The sequence below is a fragment of the Gordionus sp. m RMFG-2023 genome, chromosome 5 (assembly GCF_954871325.1).
Source record: "Gordionus sp. m RMFG-2023 chromosome 5, tfGorSpeb1-WG-v2, whole genome shotgun sequence".
Classification (NCBI taxonomy): domain Eukaryota; kingdom Metazoa; phylum Nematomorpha; class Gordioida; order Chordodea; family Parachordodidae; genus Gordionus; species Gordionus sp. m RMFG-2023.
Window position 1 is genome coordinate 25505974 of NC_088779.1, and position 16067 is coordinate 25522040.

Consider the following 16067-nt stretch of genomic DNA (forward strand, 5'->3'; position numbering starts at 1 on the left):
TTTAAAAAATCAAATTTATCTAAATCAAGAGTTTGAAACCAGAATCCTTGAACCCGGGAGAAATCTGTTTTCAATTCTTTTTTATTCTTGGAAACTTTTTTCATTGCTCGCTAACGGTTTGAAACCTGAGCCTGAACCTTTAGATAAAACTTCATAAACCGGAAATAGAACCATATTTTAAAAATTGTAGAAACCGGAACCATTTTAGTACCCAGACTCCAAATATAAAATTTCATTAATCAAGAAATGTTAAATTTGGTTTCGCAAAGTAAACAAAACGATAAAATGAATCTAAGAATGAGTATCTTAGAGCCTTTATACTTTTACTGACAAATTCCCAACCCTTAGAATATTTTTTTTGCCATCAATTTGGCAACAGGAGGGATTAACAAATACCATAATATAATTAAGAATGATCAAATTAATAATTGTGTTCTAAAAAAACGTTATTTCGAAAAGACGTCTTTTGGAGAAAGAAATGTGCTGAGAGTTCATTGTTTATAGTTTTTTATATTTAAAGTAGTTATTGTTGGTTTTTTTTGATATTTTAAAATAAAGTTTTTTTTTATAATTTAAATTTGAATAGTTATAATTTTTTGTAATCAGACGATTTTTATGTTTAATTATTATATGATGCAATGAGAAATTGATAATTTTTTTTAAAAAAATCAGACGATTATTATGTTTAATTATGTTATGATATTTTTTTTTGTAATAATTTTAAATTTTTTTTTTTAATTTTTAAAAATTTCATTAAAACAATTCTATATAGTTAATATTTTGTGTAATTTAATTTATTTATTAACTTTTATAATTCGTAGTATCAAATAGAACAGAATGTCTACCATTCCTGGAGAAAAAAATTCGTCTGAACCAGAAGCTAAGAAACATAAACTTGATGATTATTTAAAACCACAAACTAGTGGAGAAAGTGTTGAAAGAAAAAATCTTGATTATGATCCTGATAACATGGAGGAACTGGCCGAAAACAAAAAAGCTAATGTACCTTTGGATAAAGCGATGAAAATCAAAGTCATTCATTTTATAGCTGCCATACATCAAGTTATTGGGTTACTTATCTTAAAAGAAGAATATGATAAGAGTAATATAAGCATAGGCTCCCAAATCCATGATATCGAGAAATCATAAATGACAAAGTTAAGAGAAATGCAGGTCTTTTTGGTTTGGAATACAAATCTTTTAAACTAGGGGACAAGGACAATTGGTATGGGACAATCGCTCCTATCCTAGATTTTTTAGCAGGATTCGACTTAAGACTTAAAGAACTGAGGATGGGTCAAAGCAATATGCTAATAGGTCAAACAGCTGAATTAAACAAATACATTCCTGTCTCAAAATATGGTTTAAAAAGTTGTCATCATGTCCACTTTTCCACCTGAAAAAAGGCGTTCTATGGCTCACAGTATTGGACCTATGACCAGATTACTTTGTCATATGAGATCGGATGCAAAGTACTCTAAAGAGTTGGAAAAAGCTTTTAAGAGGGATTTTGCTCATTTTCCAGAAATAGATGCTATTATTTCCGTTTTGATAAAGCGCCCAACAGAAGTTTGGAAATTAATATCCTGCATGGCTGACCTTTCACTTTTAGTAACAACAAGGAAAGCCAAAAGAATGTTCTTTCCACCAAATATATTTAGCTGCCTTTTGCATCCAAGAGTAGAAAATGGTGAAATACTTCCAACTTTACCAACAGACCTGGTCAATTTTGTAAATTTTTCAGGGCATGGAGGATTTATGTTTTACAAAGAAGCATGTAAAATTGATTGGAAAATAAATGGTAATATGAAAGCTGAAGTAGCGAAGCAAATGGTTTTCCATTCAATTTTTGGAACTTTCAAAGAAGATTTAAGTATATTATCTCAAATAACGCATTTTGAAAATTGGAATATCAGAAACGAAATGTGGCCAGCTTTTAGGGAAATGAATAGGTCTGCAACAACACTTAAATTTCAACTTATCACATATAAATACTATTATAATTTATCCGGCGCCAGCTTTAGAAAATATTTATCAGATTCTTCCTCACAACTTAGTAGTATGTCTGTGTTCAGTGGAAGAGAGGGAGCCAGCTTAACAAAATATTTACCAGATTCTTCCTCACAACTTTGTAGTATGTCTGTGTTCAGTGGGAGAATAGAGGGAATTAGATCCTCTGATTTTTTGAAATACATGGCTAAATCTAGCAAGTCCATCCAAGATCGATGCAATGTTCTTTCTGAGAAAACTATAGAAATAGCCAAGTCAATAGAAAGAGATAACAATAAATATGCCATGGGTGTAACTGACTGGTTTGATATGGAATCGGCAACATATAAACAACATGGTACTCGGTTAAATGATATGGATTTGATAGGAACAGGAAAATTATTCTCGGGTAGAAATTGATTATTAGTTGTGTTTATACCTATTTATAATGTTAATTTTAATTATATTATTCGACATATTATAAGGAACTTATATTAGCAAAACTAAGGCAAGGGGTCATTGTCTATCTTATTTTATATATTGTAAAATAAAGTTTTTTTTATATAATTTGTATTTTAATAGTTATTGTTGAAAGTTTAGTGTTTATAGTTTTTTTTTTGATTCATTTTAAAATAAAGTTTTTCTATAATTTAAATTTGAATAGTTATAATATTTTGTATAAAAATCAGACGGTTGTTATGTTTAATTATTAAATGATGCAATTTTTTTTGTATGATTTTTTAAAGATTACAATAAAACAATTCTATATAGTTAATTTTTAATGTAATTTAATTAATTTCTCAGCTTAATTAATATCTAAATTTAATTAGTTTATCAATTAAATGAAATTTTAATGTTTACGGGTAATGAATGATATATATAGCGTTGGTCAACATATAAAAATTTACTTAACAAAATCATTTTTAAAATATATATTTAAACCAACCCCATATCAGCCTTTTATAACTTTCTTACCCTAATATTAAAAATTGTATTCCCGGAAATAAACGCCAGATCCTGCTAAATCTCAGTAAACGGATATCTAATCTTCTAAACTACAGCTGTCATTTAAAAATTGATAATTTTTTTATATTTATACAAGGATCATTTAAGCAAATGTTTATATTCCACCTCACTATACAAATTAATAAATCGAATCCTACTCACGCATAGATTTATCTCGCGTCAGGCTTGAATCGTCCAAAATTCTTCCTCCGATACAGTCTCTCGCCTCCAAAACCGTAACCTAAAAAAAGAAGAAAGTTTTTTTTAAAAGTTCTACCTAGGATAAAGTATATTTTGATAATACCTCAACTCAATGAATGTTCAACTATAGGAAATTTTTTTAATTGGACAAAATATATTTAAATAAGTATCTGAAGTAAGGAGTAGGATTAAAGGTTAAATAAGATATGGGGTTAGGGTTAATTAAAGGTTTGAAAGAATATGGGTTAAGATGTAATTAAAAATGGTTTTTAATAAAGTAAATTAATAGACGAATAGAAATTTAAACGACACTTTCCTTGAGTTGGACCATATTAACTCACAATTGAAGAGTATCAATTTTTATCGATTTAATTATTTAAAAATGATGCACACTTAAAGTTTTGGAACTTTCAAGGTAAAACACTACATCGTCTGAGTATTATTGTTCTATAAAAAAAATTAATTTTTCATGAGAGCATTCAAAAAAATATATATTTCTTGTATTTTAAATAGATAGATATGGATATGAGATCGCACCATTATAATACAAATAAAGGAGTATTCTAAAATTATATTTATTGGTGAAATATGGAAGAATAGAATAATATAATATTCAGCAGACGATATGTTAAATTTCATTCTCTAAACCAATTTTTCTTCTTATTCTTCTTAAAACAAAGCCAAACTAAAATCATTAAGGCCGTGTCCTGGTTCGACCTAATTTGAATACTTAATATTTTTTTTAGTATAGACTAAAAACTTTTTGAACTAAGACACTATTTTGTTTGCATGTTTTATTGGTGTGATTGACGTTTTATTTTTAAAATTTCTTCTTCTTTTTTAACTAAATAGCGGGCTATATAATAATAAGTCGAACTTAAGACACGTTTTAAAAAAATAAGAATTTCTAATTCTTAAAGTGTAAAACAGAATCGCAAAATGAAAAAATAATTTTTTTTCATTAAACTTTGTATCCAAAATTGTGCAATTGACGCGCGGCCGCTAGTCCGGCAATACCGGCCCCTATAACGACGACACGTTCATTCTGAAATATTTATATAATATATATAAATTTCGAGCTATCGGAAAATAATATATGTTGGGGATGGGGCACGATTTGTAGTCCTTAATTTTGACACCCAACCGGTTCGAGAGCAAATTTTTGAAAAAGATTTTCAGCTCAGAGCGCTAAAATAGGTTGCTAAAAATTTACCGGTTCCCAGCTGAGCACGCTTTTAGGCTAAGGCTGACCTCAAATAATGTACTTTCTGTCCTTCTTTCTTAATTGAACTCACACAAAGTAGTAGTAGTAATAATGATAAATTTCTATAAATAAATAAGAAAAAGTGGAGAGGCGTTCCGATTCAAAATAAGATTAATTTAATTTGAATTAATAAAGAAGATATATCTTTCAAAATGGGAAAAAAAAAATTAAAACTATTTAATGAAGAATTTTATTTTACCCCGTCTAACTTCAACAACGGCCTATCCGCGGTCAGTAAACCCGTATTTATGAGTCCTTTTCGGGTAGCGAACTCCAAAATGCGACAGGAAAGACCCGCCAAATGAACTCGCATCAGACCTCTACAAATCACGTGAGTATACAACTCGGACCAGACAATAACTTTAGTTGGTTCACGATACCAGAGCACTAAAAGTAGGTTTCTTATAGCTAGGTAAATAGCTGGCACCCTTATACAATAAAAAAAATGGCAAAATATTTAAAAACGTTAACTTAAACCCAAATTAGGTATTAGTATAATGAAAATTATATAAGCAAAAGTTCTCGGTACTATTTTTTTTGGTCGATACGGAAAAAAAAGTATGAGACCAATACAACCTGAATTTTTTAAATTGTAGCGCATATCCACATCCATGGTTAGATAAGTTATCCATAAATGGGTCACCATTTGGTCGGAGGTCTCAAAATGTCCAATTAATTTTAAATTTTTGAACCATAATTTGGGTTTATAGCCCTAGTCTAAGCTATCAAGGAATCCAGTTTCACTGAATAATTATTCTAATTAGAGACCCGCAAACTTAAACATCTTTGGCCCAAATCTGCCCACATCAAATGGTATTTTTAGATCCATGCCAGGCCAGTGGAGGAACAGACTCTTCAAAAGCTCATCGAGAGGAAAATCTCAAACTCCTACTTTATTATATTTAACGACGGAAATTAATAGCAATGTAAATATTTCCCATATTATCTTTTTGTATATACATTTAATTGTAATATTCAATCAAGCCAAAAAGGGAAGAATTTAGGAAGGACACACATATATCATTATTAATTTTCAGGCCATGGGCCAGGCCTATATTATAATGATGATGGGCTGGGCTAATAGATTGGCCTTGAAAATGACTCAAATTTTGATATTATTGTGGTGTCAATCAGCAAGAAGTATAGGAATAATTTAATTCTATTTAAGTTGAACAATCATTAAGCGGGAAGCATGTAATTATTGTTTTTTTTATTCACAAAAATTAATTTATTTTTATTTGCAATTATTTTTATGGTTATTTTGTATTCTTTTTTTCGCGCAAATTATTATGGTTCGAAAGATTATATGTTAGAAAATGATTGAAATCTAGTTCAAATTTAAAAATTAATAAGTCTAATTTTTGTTAATAAAAATAATGACAGGCTTCAGTCTAAACCTCCACTAACAGTTAACGCGAATTCGCAGCGAAGTATATAAAAATACAGCATATTTTGCATACTAATATGTGAATTCATGCTAACTATGAATACAGGGTAAAAGTTGTTTCAAAAATTTTTTTCATTTTATTTTATAAAAAACTTAAGAACAATTAAAGAATTTTAAAACAGAAACCAATTTTAACGCCAAAAAAATAATAAAATTGTATAAGCTTAGCTTTTGTTTTTTTATCTAAATAGGAAGTAAGGGATAGCTTAATATATCAAATTTTTCTAAACCGCTGTTCAGCGGTATCTACCAACGGCATCAGCTAATACATGCTAGATAACCTTAGGATATACATACATATAGGTAATAGTTGTTAAAAATATATTTTGCTGAAGATTATTCGAAAGGCTTTTTCACGATAATCAAAAAAAAACAAAAATAGACTATTTCCCTATACTAACCAAAAATTAGTATAAATTTGATAGGATAAAAAATTTGCAATAATTAAAAGCTTAGCGAATCATATCGGAAATTGTGGGTAAATTAAATCAGAAAGAGGTTGATGGGAAACTGAAGAATTTTAAATATTTTAAAAAGCGATAATTTAACGGAAATAATTATAATTTATATACCTAACAAATTGCGGAAATTCTTTAGCTTCGTCGTATTCCATAATGTCAGGCCTAACACAAAGAGCCCTTGCCATTTCGTTGGGATTGTAGAAGGGTTTAAAATAGGGATTTTCAAATACCTCAGGCTCTAAACAATAATAAATATATATTTTAAAAAATCAGTTGCTAATTCAGGAATTTTTATTAGAAATCATAATTTATATTCCTAATAATATGAAAAAATGAAGTACAGTTAAACTTGAAAAAAAAGATAATACCAAAAATTCAATTTATATATTATGACTAAAGTGATTATTAATTTTAAAAAAAAAAAAATGTAATATAAAAGTTTTTTGTAAAAAAAAATAAAAATCAAACTTTGCTCTGATGGAATAGTATTTTTACTAAGAGGACTCAACCCAACTCCATCAGGAAAATAGGACATAAGGTAAGGGGCTGAAGGACAGTCTTTAAGCAATGACAATGTATTCAATGTAGACCACCAAGAGCTTTCTATGGCTTCACTTACCCTCTATTTTTCGTAGAATAAAAAAATTTTAATATGAAAAAAAAAAGAGTTGTTAAAGATAATTTATATAGAAAATGATAACGACAAATTAAAAAAGGGTTCAACGGTACCGAAACAAGTATATTTTCCTCATTTGTATTCTATATATATGTATAAATATAATGATAGAAACGTTTATTTAAATTTCATCGATATTAACAAATACGGGTATATTCAAATTAATAATTTCCCCAATATTTAACAAATTCTTTATTAAATATGATATTCCTTCTATCTTACTAGCTGAACGCGTATTCCATATAGCTAAATAAATTTCATATAGGAGAAAGTGTCCTTTGATAAAAACTTGTTTGACTGTTAAAATCTAATAATAATATTAAGTAGTGATCTTAATTTGTAAGTATCTAGAAATATAATCGTCATTAAATTTTTGACCCCAATATTTATCCATTGGTATTCTTTACACCAATATCCACCCAATCATATTTTTTAGTAACAATAAATATAAATACAATGGTTGGTCTAGCATTTATTTTTATCTATCTTTATTTCAGAAACGTAGCCAGGAATTTTATATAAGGGGAGATAGGGGATATTTTTTTTTGAAACATTAAAAATTTATAAGAACTAATCAATATAAAATTTATAATAACCAATTATATTAAAAATAAAAATTTCGAATACAGATAATAAAATATTGAAAAATACAAAATACTCAAGAACGAATATAATATTGCTAAAATAGTTTACACAGTAAATTATAAAATTATGATGATTTAAAAAGTAAACAAAATATCGTTCATAAATGGAAATTTAACCTTCTATGCGATTGCGCCTATTTTTTAATAATTTGTTCTAAAAGGAGATTAAATCCCTATGTATATTAAGTAAAGCTAGTCCATTCAATTGATTTTAAGATGAACTTTCGGGATAGGTTTTTATTTGCCGCAATGAAATAAAGATCCTCATTTGAATTTGTAATAATTGGTATTGTTGCAAATATATAGTAATTTTAATATATTTGGAAAAACAAACTCTAAAATATTACTATTTTTGGAGGATTATCTACTAAAATCAATCTTTCATACCAAGATTTAAATTCTGAAATTAATAGGCCTTCAGAAATATTAATATCTTTTGAAAAAAACCAAATTCATAAAATTGTGGTTAAATAAATAATTTATTAGTATATCCCAATGCAAAAAAAAATGGGCTATTGTATTGAATCTAATAATGTATCTGCTTTATATGAAACATCAGATCCAGACCTTTTTAATATTTCTCTAGAGGGCATTCCAAATAAGCTCTTCCAGATCCAAAAATGCCGTAACAGCTTGTTCTCGGGCATGCTTCTTTGCGGTTTTTTCCTCTTGTAGTACAAAAAAAGTCTTAGAAATCAATCTACTCAGAAAATTTTATTTTAAAATAATATATTATAAAATAATTCATTAAAAATATAGATTATTTGCGTTCCCAAAATGGAGACGTGTCGGAATATTTCAAATTGAATTATTTGTCGGATAAAAAGAAATTCCATAGCCTCGTTGATAAAATGTCTGATTTTGTGGATGATGGTTTTTAAAATTTAAAGTTTTAGGCGAAAAATGTCCGTATGTGGAGGTGACTATTTTTTTTTCAATCTTTTTTTGTTTCAGTTTAAATTAAGAAATTTATGTTGGGTGTAGAAGGAAATAGTTAGACACAAGTAAAATCATATATTAAGATACCGAGGGTTCAGCAAATTTATTCCGATAGATCCTAATCCATCTTGGATATCACCTCTTTCTTTTAAAAATTAATTTTTAATTTAGAGTATAAACACAAGTATAAGGTTGACACCCAAGGCGTAATACGATGGTGGTTTTGTTCATCTAATAAGAGATTACTAAGATTACGACTAAGTGGTGTGTCTAGCTATTCGTGATCACCAAATCTGCCTTCTGACTTGAGAAATTGAGTACAGTCTAAATGTGGACTGATTGAATATTAAAGGTGTGAAAAGGTTTTTGTGGGTGATGATTGATTGAAAAGGAGTGTTTGGAGATGTGTCAGCCTTCCATCTACTAGTTGTGTCATCGAATAAATAGTTTATGGGATATGATGATGAATATCATAGAGTGGTTTATTAATTTGGATGATAAGCAGAATATATATAAATTGTTGGTATATTTGCAAAATAATATGTTTTAAATACCTCCATAACAAAATTTATATGACCAAGCATTCACATTATAAAATCATGCACTGGATTAATATAGGTACAAAAAATACCTTTAGGTAAATATTATTGTAAAGAATATACCATTGAATAAATTAGTGACAATTATATATCTAGATATTTAAAAGTTAAGATCAATACTAAATACTATTATTTAATTTTAACAGACAACCATATATCTTGGACTAATTATATAAATAAAATAATTAACTGTAAACAATGTACTAAACATGAAGTAATGAAATTTTCCATCTAACCATGGTGATATTTGGAGTATTAATCAAGCATATTTTGATTTTTTTATTCTCAAAAAATTTGGTCATCACATTTAAAACATGGACAATGTTTTGGAGTGGTTTATTAATTTGGATGATAAGCAGAATATATATAAATTGTTGGTATATTTGCAAAATAATATGTTTTAAATACCTCCATAACAAAATTTATATGACCAAGCATTCACATTATAAAATCATGCACTGGATTAATATAGGTACAAAAAATACCTTTAGGTAAATATTATTGTAAAGAATATACCATTGAATAAATTAGTGACAATTATATATCTAGATATTTAAAAGTTAAGATCAATACTAAATACTATTATTTAATTTTAACAGACAACCATATATCTTGGACTAATTATATAAATAAAATAATTAACTGTAAACAATGTACTAAACATGAAGTAATGAAATTTTCCATCTAACCATGGTGATATTTGGAGTATTAATCAAGCATATTTTGATTTTTTTATTCTCAAAAAATTTGGTCATCACATTTAAAACATGGACAATGTTTTGGCGAATTAGAAAATAAACTATTATGCAAGATAAAGATCAAAAAATATTAATATTTTTGTTATCGATATGTAAAATGTATAGGACCACGATGATATTACCAATCTATATTTTGGACATAGTAAGGTGGTACTTTAACAATGGCAAAATAATGGAAATAAATATTTATTGAAAATTATTGCAGTTTGTATGGCCTTACTTTTCTACCTATTTATAATAATCTTTTTTCAAAAATTTAATGTAATTAAGACATTATATTTAATTCGATGTGTATAATATGGGTGGGTTCTTAACCCAAACTATCACCCGTTTAAAAGATTTAACCTGCTCACCCACTTGTGCATGGTTTTTTTTAAATTCACCCACTCACATACTTATTGATATTAAAATTTTGTTTAACCACCTGCGTTGAAAAATTATTTTATTGGTTGGTTTGATTCTTTATTTATTTTATTTTCATGCAAACTTATAAAATATGCAATAAATTTTGAAAAATATTGTTGTGCTCATTTTCAATCAATATTTCAAATGTACCTGACCACCCCATGCCCATTGTTTTAAAAATATTAGATTCATTTTTTTAAACATTGGTACAAAAGTGAACTAAATTATTTTACCAAGATACAAACTTAAGCTTAAAAAGCATAGAAATTGTAATTCTCAGATTTATAAAAAAAATATACAATTTTCTTTTTTTTTGTGTAGTGAATACTATGTTTATTAATCTCCCATTAAATTTATAATTTAAGTAAATATGTTTAAATTTAAAAATGAACTAATATTTTAATAGAACTGGCTAGATTAAAATAGGGAAAATTCAAGGGTACACATCTATTGCTTAATAAGATAACCTTATTAATTTTGTTTTTAAAAAATTTTAGAACCTACTTGATTAATAAATTTTTTTTAAGATTCATACTTTATCTTCTTGGGTGGCACAATGATCTATAAATTTCTTATTGTTAACAGGTATGTGAGATCCGCATTTGTAATTTTTTATAAAGTCACTTGTAACTTTGTAATCTCTTGATATTTGTCTCCATTTGAGACAATTATTAGATGTACATTGAATCCAATATGGAAGCATCTGATCTGCCATGTAAGCTCGAATAGATGGTTGGGTTAATGCATTAGATACCCACTTTTCTTTCCATGTATTGTATAAAGAATGACCTGATTTAGTACTATATTACAAATAAAATAAATTGATTAAAGTTATGTTTAATTAAAACCCATCCATATAAAATTATTTTCTTTGCAAAAATAATTAAAATATAGACAAAGCATTATTGAAAATTCTTTAAATTAAGTTGATTATAAAAGTTATGTTTTCATTATTATATAATCAAATAAATTTGAAATAAAATAAATATTATTCCTCGTTATCATCTATATATATAATATATAAATGACAACTTTTTATTAAAAATAAAACATTTAATTTCATACTTTCGATAAAAATGTTCAAAGCATTCATTGCAAAAATGCTCTCCAGATGATATATGATACCATCGAGAAGTATTCCCATTTAAAGCGCATCTGAATATAAGAATTAAACAGAGTGTACATGGGTTTAAATAAACTTCTCTGAAGCTCTAACAAAGCATATTGGAACTTGAACTTTACAGCCTGTTTTTTCGCATTTTTTTGTATGTATTTCTGGCTCCTTTTCAACATATTTAACATTAGAGGAACGTTTACGTTTAGCTGGCTTAATATCGTCCTTTTTATTGTATTTCGATGGCTCACCATGTGTGTTTTTCTCAATATTCATCGTGAATTTAACCGAGCAGTTTAAAAGTATTAACTCTGCTACCACGGGTCGGTAAATATTTAAACGAAAGGAAAAAAGTAGAATAGCAATCAAATTGATTTAACTAAGCTACATAGTTCCAAACAAAAGACTAATTTAGGTTATCATTATTAATTGTAAGAGCCTAAAGAAATATAATCAGCAAAATAGATTAGGGGTAATTAAAAAATATGTATAATATTTTTGAATATTTACTGTAATATTTTTATAAATTTATTTTCTTCTTAAAAACCATTTTTGGGTTCATATAATTATTCTATTTTTTAATATTAAATTAAGCAATATAATTTTCTATAATCAAAAATAATATTTGATTCTTCAAAATATAAAAATACAAAAATGAAAATCAATAATCATAATGTAAACCATATATTATAATCAATACCTTGATATTAGATAAACTCCTGTTTATCGAAAATATTTTATAAATCAACGTCTATATCTCTTTACAACTGATTGATAAAACAATAATTAAATCTCTTCCATTATTTATATAAGATTTTGAATTATTCAGTTATTAAACTCTGCAAATATATTGTCTTATTTCAATAAATGATATGATTTTAATGAAGTTATCACAAAATTAAGGAATACTTTTTGAAATGACAATTAATGAAGCACAAAATAAAGTTGTTAAGGTAAGACTAGGAACATTAAAAAATGTTGTAACATTATCGATCTTCTCAAAATATAATTTTTTAAACAGATTATTATTATAAATATTTAGAAAATAAGATAAAATAAATTTTATGACTGAGAACATTTCTATACAACTTGGGTATGTGTTGTTATCACTAAAAATAGCTATATAATAGTTATTTATATTTTGTTAGATTCCTTATTTGTTGAATTTCTAAGTTGCCGACTTTCTAAGTCGAGAATTACGTAAATAATGTTAGTTCCTTAATGCTGAATGGATTTTCTTTCTTCAATTTTATTATTTTACATACAACTTTTTATTTTCATTTTCCAAGAAAAAAAAACAAAATCTTTCTTAAAAAAATACAATTCCAAGAATTGGTCAAAAAAAATTAGTCACAGTTTAAAAAAATCGATAAAAGAAAATAAAAATAATAACAATCCAAAAAATTGATAAAAGAAATAAAAATAATAATATCTCTCTAAACATCTCCCTTTTTTAAAAAGATTTTCTAATTTGATCCTTATGTCTCTTCCACTGGCCCTTAGCGGTATCCACAGTATATAGGAACTTCCCCGATCGGCCCACTATAGTCCCCTTGATCCACTTTACTTTGTCACTATAAGTTTTCGTCCATACTGATTGTGCTATCATGAAAAATGAACCTCTTTGATCTGCGTGCGTATCGTCTCGTTTGCTCAAATGTGTTTCTTTAATCATTTCGAGATGATTCCGAGCATTCCGTCCAAATATCATCTGTGCGGGGATTTGTCCCGTAGTCGTATGCTGGGTGTTTCTATAAGCTAAAAAGAAGAATTCGTTTAAATTATTGTACTTGTTATTGGTTGCATTTTTCTCCATGGCAGTTTTAACTGTTCTCACCATCCGTTCCGCCTCTCCGTTGGAGCTCGGGTGATAAGGAGGGGTCAGTATGTGGTTTATTCTATGTCTCTTGCAATATTCTTCGAATGACGACTAGTATTGCTGTCCGTTATCCGATACTAACGATTCCGGATATCCCCATCTAGGAAATATTTCACCTAATACCCCCATGGTTCTCTCTTATGTGGTGGTCGTCATTCCTTTTACCTCAACCCATTTGGTAAAAGCGTCTACCAATATTAGCCACATGGTGTTTTTGAACGGTCCTGCGAAATCTATATTGACTCTTTGCCACGGTCTTGTCGTTTTCTCTCAATGGTGATCTTGTTTTGGAGGATTGTTTGCCCATGTATTACACGATTCGCATTGAAGGCATAGTTATTCTATTTCACGGTCAATTCCGGGCCACCATACATATTGCCTGGCTAAGCTTTTCATTCTGACGATTCCTTGATGACCACTATGTAATTTGTTTAGTATTTTTTTCCCGCAATTCTGTTGGAATTATTATTCTTTCCCCTTTATATAAACATCCATCTGTTCCCATAAATTGTTTTTGCACATTTCATATTGTTTGAGTATATTGTCATTTTTTACCTTGAATTGAGTTTTTATACTTTCCTTTAACTTTTTTAACGTTCGTTTTCTAGTTTTTTCCGAATCTGCTGATATAGAATACTCGTTTATAAAATATACTACTTCATTATGATCTTTGGTATTATCTTCCATTGGGCATCTTGAGAGTCCGTTTGCCACTTTGTTTTCCTTGTCAGCCTTGTATTTTATCTCGCAATTGTACCCTCCTAGCATTAGTAGACCATTTGAGCAATCGTGGTGACGTTATATTTGCCGAACTTTTGCTACCGAATATATATATATAAGTGGTTTATGGTCAGTCCATATTGTAAAAGTTTGACCTACTAAATATTCATAAAATTTATTTATTCCGAATACGAGCCCTAATGCTTCCCTTTCGATAGTTGAGTAGTTTTTTTCTGCTATTGATAGTGTCCGTGAAGCAAAACCTATGGGATTCTCGGATGCATTTTTCGGTATGAGATAGTACGGCTCCTACATCTTTTATAGATGCATCCGTAGTGAGTTGGATCTCTTTATCTGGATCAAAATGAACGATTATTGGAGGATTGGTCAAACATTTCTTTACAATTTCCATACTTGATCTGCATTCTTCCGTCCATAGGAAAGTGTTACCTTTCTTTAATAAATCATAGAGGGGTGGCGCAATCGTTGAAATTTTTTTTATGAATCGATGGTAATAATTCATAAGGCCTAATAACGACTGCAATTTATTAACTGGCTCCGAGTTGCATACTTTATGGCTTCTAGTTTCTCCTCTGAGGGCATAAGACCTCTACTGGATATGATGTGACCTTGATATTTTACTTTTTCTTTAAGAAATTTACTCTTTTCATAATTAGACCGAATTCCGACATTCGTTGGAATACTTTTTCTAGATTATTTAGATGATCTTCATCCGAAGAACCTGTGATTATTAAATCGTCAATATAGTATGCTACTCCTATCATTTTCCCAAAAATTAGGTCCATAGTCATTTGGATTGCTGACGCCGGAGTTATTCCAAATAACATTCTTTTGAATTGAAACAGACCTTTATGAGTGTTAATAGCTAAATACTTCCTCGAATCAGAATCTATTACTATTTGGTGGTATGCATTTGAAAAGTCAATGGTTGAAAACTTTTCCCCTTTTCTTAATTTATTAAATATTTCCTGTATTCTAGGGATAGGGTATATATCCGCTATCATCCATAGATTTATAGTTATTTTGTAGTCTACGCAAAGCCTTATACTCCCGTTGGGCTTAATTATCAGACGATTGGCACATTCCGAATACTTTATAGGTTCTATTACGTCGTTTTCGATCCATTTTGTTAGTTCCTCATCAACCTTTTCTTCTAAAGCATATGAAATTTTCCTAGGGGCACAAAAATTTGGGGTCGCATTGTCTTTTATATTCAGATGGACTTCCATATTGTTCAATTTTCCTAACTTTTTATCGAATATTGTTATGTATTTTTCCGTTATTGCTTTCAATTCTTGTCCCACGTAATATATATTATTATATTATTATCGTCCACTTCGGTCCCTCCTAATATGATTCTTTCCATATCAATTCTCTAAATTCCTTCAGCCAGTTAATGCCTACCAATGATGGTCCATCAGATTTCACTATAACCAAAGGTAGATTTTTTATGATATCTTTTATTTGAACTTTCATGTCCACGCTACCTATAATGGCTATTTCGTTACCTTCGTACGTCCTTAATTTTGTGCCCGAATCATGAATCATTTTATCGGAGTTGATAGTATTCCAAGTCTTCAACGAAATAATTGATACTGATGCTCCTGTATCTAGGATCATGTTTATTTTCTTACCCTCTATACTTAGATTGACTTTGAATTTTTCCTTACAAGATTTGATATCCATCGAGTATATATAGGATATATCTTCCTCGTTGTTTTTTGATCGCAAGATTTAATCAAATGTTTGTTACTACCGCATTTGAAGCAAGTTTTTTTTGTCTGGTAAAATTGATTGTCATTGTATTTATAGTTATTATTGTTAGTGCTGTACTTTCCCCTAATCTTATCAGAATATTGATATTTGGTTTTATGATAAAATTCATTGTTATCTTACCAATTATATCGATAGTATTTGTTATCATTATTACTATATTTGTTAACAT

At 28.3% G+C, this 16067-nt stretch overlaps 1 protein-coding gene across 1 annotated transcript in view; it reads right to left on the reverse strand.

The window, feature by feature from the left end:
* The window catches only part of LOC135930291 (uncharacterized), a 41901-nt gene that overhangs the window by 11443 nt on the left and 14391 nt on the right, over window positions 1-16067 (reverse strand). The window contains exons 12-23 of the mRNA XM_065467072.1: window positions 15557-15832; window positions 14764-15369; window positions 14365-14555; window positions 13070-13364; window positions 11588-11835; window positions 11454-11543; window positions 10924-11188; window positions 6836-6989; window positions 6479-6605; window positions 4659-4887; window positions 4163-4240; window positions 3157-3235 (exon numbers count right to left, since the gene is read on the reverse strand). Of these exons, the coding sequence (XP_065323144.1) occupies window positions 3157-3235; window positions 4163-4240; window positions 4659-4887; window positions 6479-6605; window positions 6836-6989; window positions 10924-11188; window positions 11454-11543; window positions 11588-11835; window positions 13070-13364; window positions 14365-14555; window positions 14764-15369; window positions 15557-15832 (2638 nt within the window). The remainder of the gene's footprint in view (window positions 1-3156; window positions 3236-4162; window positions 4241-4658; window positions 4888-6478; window positions 6606-6835; window positions 6990-10923; window positions 11189-11453; window positions 11544-11587; window positions 11836-13069; window positions 13365-14364; window positions 14556-14763; window positions 15370-15556; window positions 15833-16067) is intronic.